At 43.1% G+C, this 2,152-nt stretch overlaps 1 protein-coding gene across 1 annotated transcript in view; it reads left to right on the forward strand.

Annotated features, from left to right (window-relative positions):
• mgat5 (alpha-1,6-mannosylglycoprotein 6-beta-N-acetylglucosaminyltransferase) overlaps positions 1–2,152 on the forward strand; it is a 44,997-nt gene that overhangs the window by 7,377 nt on the left and 35,468 nt on the right. Inside the window, exon 2 of the mRNA XM_008325203.3 lies at positions 751–1,240. Coding sequence (XP_008323425.1) covers positions 1,000–1,240 — 241 coding nt within the window. The 5' untranslated portion in view covers positions 751–999. The remainder of the gene's footprint in view (positions 1–750; positions 1,241–2,152) is intronic.

Here is a 2,152-nt window from a genome sequence, read left to right on the forward strand (position 1 = left end):
GGAAAGACTGGAAGTTGCCTATTGCAATATGATGTGTGCATGAAACGGTGTGGAGAGAAGAGGAAGTATGTTCTGTAATAATGGAACAAGTTAACTAAGCATTTGAGATATCTCAATCTGCTGGTGATACACCATATATCTTTCGTTAAATTCAGCCGGCATTTTTCCTTCCTGTTAGATCTGAGTAATTTCCTAGATTTATTTTTAGCTTAAGTTTCCATCCATATAATTTCTCATTGTTGTTGGTTGAAGTTGACCTGCCATCTGTCTGGCCTTTTCGCTACACGTGTACAGTATTTAACATACAATTTCTTGTCACACTGTCACTACAGATGGTGCCCGTTTGACTCCTCAGGCTGTTGTTGTCAGCTCCACCAAATGTTTACATAAAAAATAACTTTAACTTTACATAAAAAAAATCTATTAAAACCACGTCTTTATGCTCTGGATGAAAAATGCCTTAAATTAGGCATTTTGTCAATGTGGCTTGATGTTGATGCATCACCAACTATCTCACTGCCAGTCACTTTATAAACTGCACCAAAGTCCACAGAGGAAATACGTGTCGATGGTTGAATAAAATTGCCACTCGTATTGTGCAGATGTCATGCAACACATTAGGCTGTCATCACTGTTGAGTTGCAGCAATGTTCATCAACACAAGTGGTACAAACACAAAGGAGCAGAAACACCGTTACAATCTCTGTTACAGAAAGATAAACCAACTGTCTCTTGTCCATGTCTCCACAGGATGCTCCGGGTGACATTCAGTCCCCTGAGATTCTCTTGAACAACTAAAATGGTTCACAGAAGACCATGGCCACAGTTAGGCAAACAAGCTTTGCTCTAACTACCAGAAATCACCTACACCTTCAAGTACACGCCAAGTGACATCACCACCATGGCCGGCCTGCCTTCCTGATTCCCATTCCTGGATCATTTTACACCCCCTACTTCCAGTCTAACTCGAAGCTCCACAGCAGCCTCCTGAAGGTCGCCATGGCTACCCCTTTCCTGTGGAAGCTGTCCTCCCAGAAGCTAGGCTTCTTCTTGGTCAGCTTTGGCTTCATCTGGGGTATGATGCTGCTACACTTCACCATCCAGCAACGGGCGAGCCACGAGAACAGCGCTGTGCTGCGGCAGCAGATCCTAGATCTCAGCAAGCGCTACATCAAAGCTCTGGCTGAGGAGAACCAAAGCGTCATGGATGGGCCCTATGTAGGAACCATGACAGCTTACGGTGAGTCAGACAGAAAGACAACATTTGGCTTTTTGAAGTGTTTCACAAAAGGAATGATTGTCATGATATCAGTTAGGACTTGTGGATTTTGTTCCCATTTGAAGTTAGAAGTGATTGGTCCTTCTGTAAATCACTTAAAGGTTTAGAAAACATCTGGAGGATCTCGGAACTTTCACCTTAGTTTAAAGGTACATCATAAGTTGTTGTAAAACGTTTGTATTTTAGCATTTAGCTAGTGGCTAAATGCTTTTTAAAATATTGTTTACACCAGTTTCTAACATCTTCCTTCCAGCTGCCTGTAGTAGTAGAATAATGTATTTGTTTTGCTGTATAAAAACAAGAATGAGTTCTTGTTTCTGTCAGAGCTGCCTCTACCATCACATGAGAATCCATTTATTGTGGATGATTAGATCCTGAGGCTGCATGATACTCTGCTGTTTCCTGTGTTTTGCTCACAGCTCGATGATCTGTCCTGATAGTGTTTTGCTCACAGCTCGATGATCTGTTAGGTTCATCGAGGTTTGTAAATTAAGTTTAAGAGGAAACAGGGTTTCCCCTTCTGCCCTTTCCCGCTCCCCATTGATGGCCAATCAAACCTTTTTAATGCACGTGAACTCTGTGCCTCCTAATGGCCTGTCAGCAGGAGAGTTGCAGGAGAACACCTGGTCATAAGAATTAACGCTGTGAATGGTAAAGTCCAGCAGAAAGTAGCAGCACTTCGCTCAACCTGACCCTCTTTCCTCCCACCTGTGCTGAAATTGATCTGTGTAGTCAGGTGTGTGACAAGCCACCTGATACTGTTTCCTCTTAATGGCTATGACAAAGGATGTCACGGACACGGATCATACCTGTTCTCTCGGATGTGGTGAGTTTTGTGGGGGCTGGTGTCAGTACTGAGTAGTGTTGAGCTGC

This window comes from Cynoglossus semilaevis, chromosome 14 (assembly GCF_000523025.1).
Source record: "Cynoglossus semilaevis isolate Cse_v1.0 chromosome 14, Cse_v1.0, whole genome shotgun sequence".
In the NCBI taxonomy this organism is placed as follows: domain Eukaryota; kingdom Metazoa; phylum Chordata; class Actinopteri; order Pleuronectiformes; family Cynoglossidae; genus Cynoglossus; species Cynoglossus semilaevis.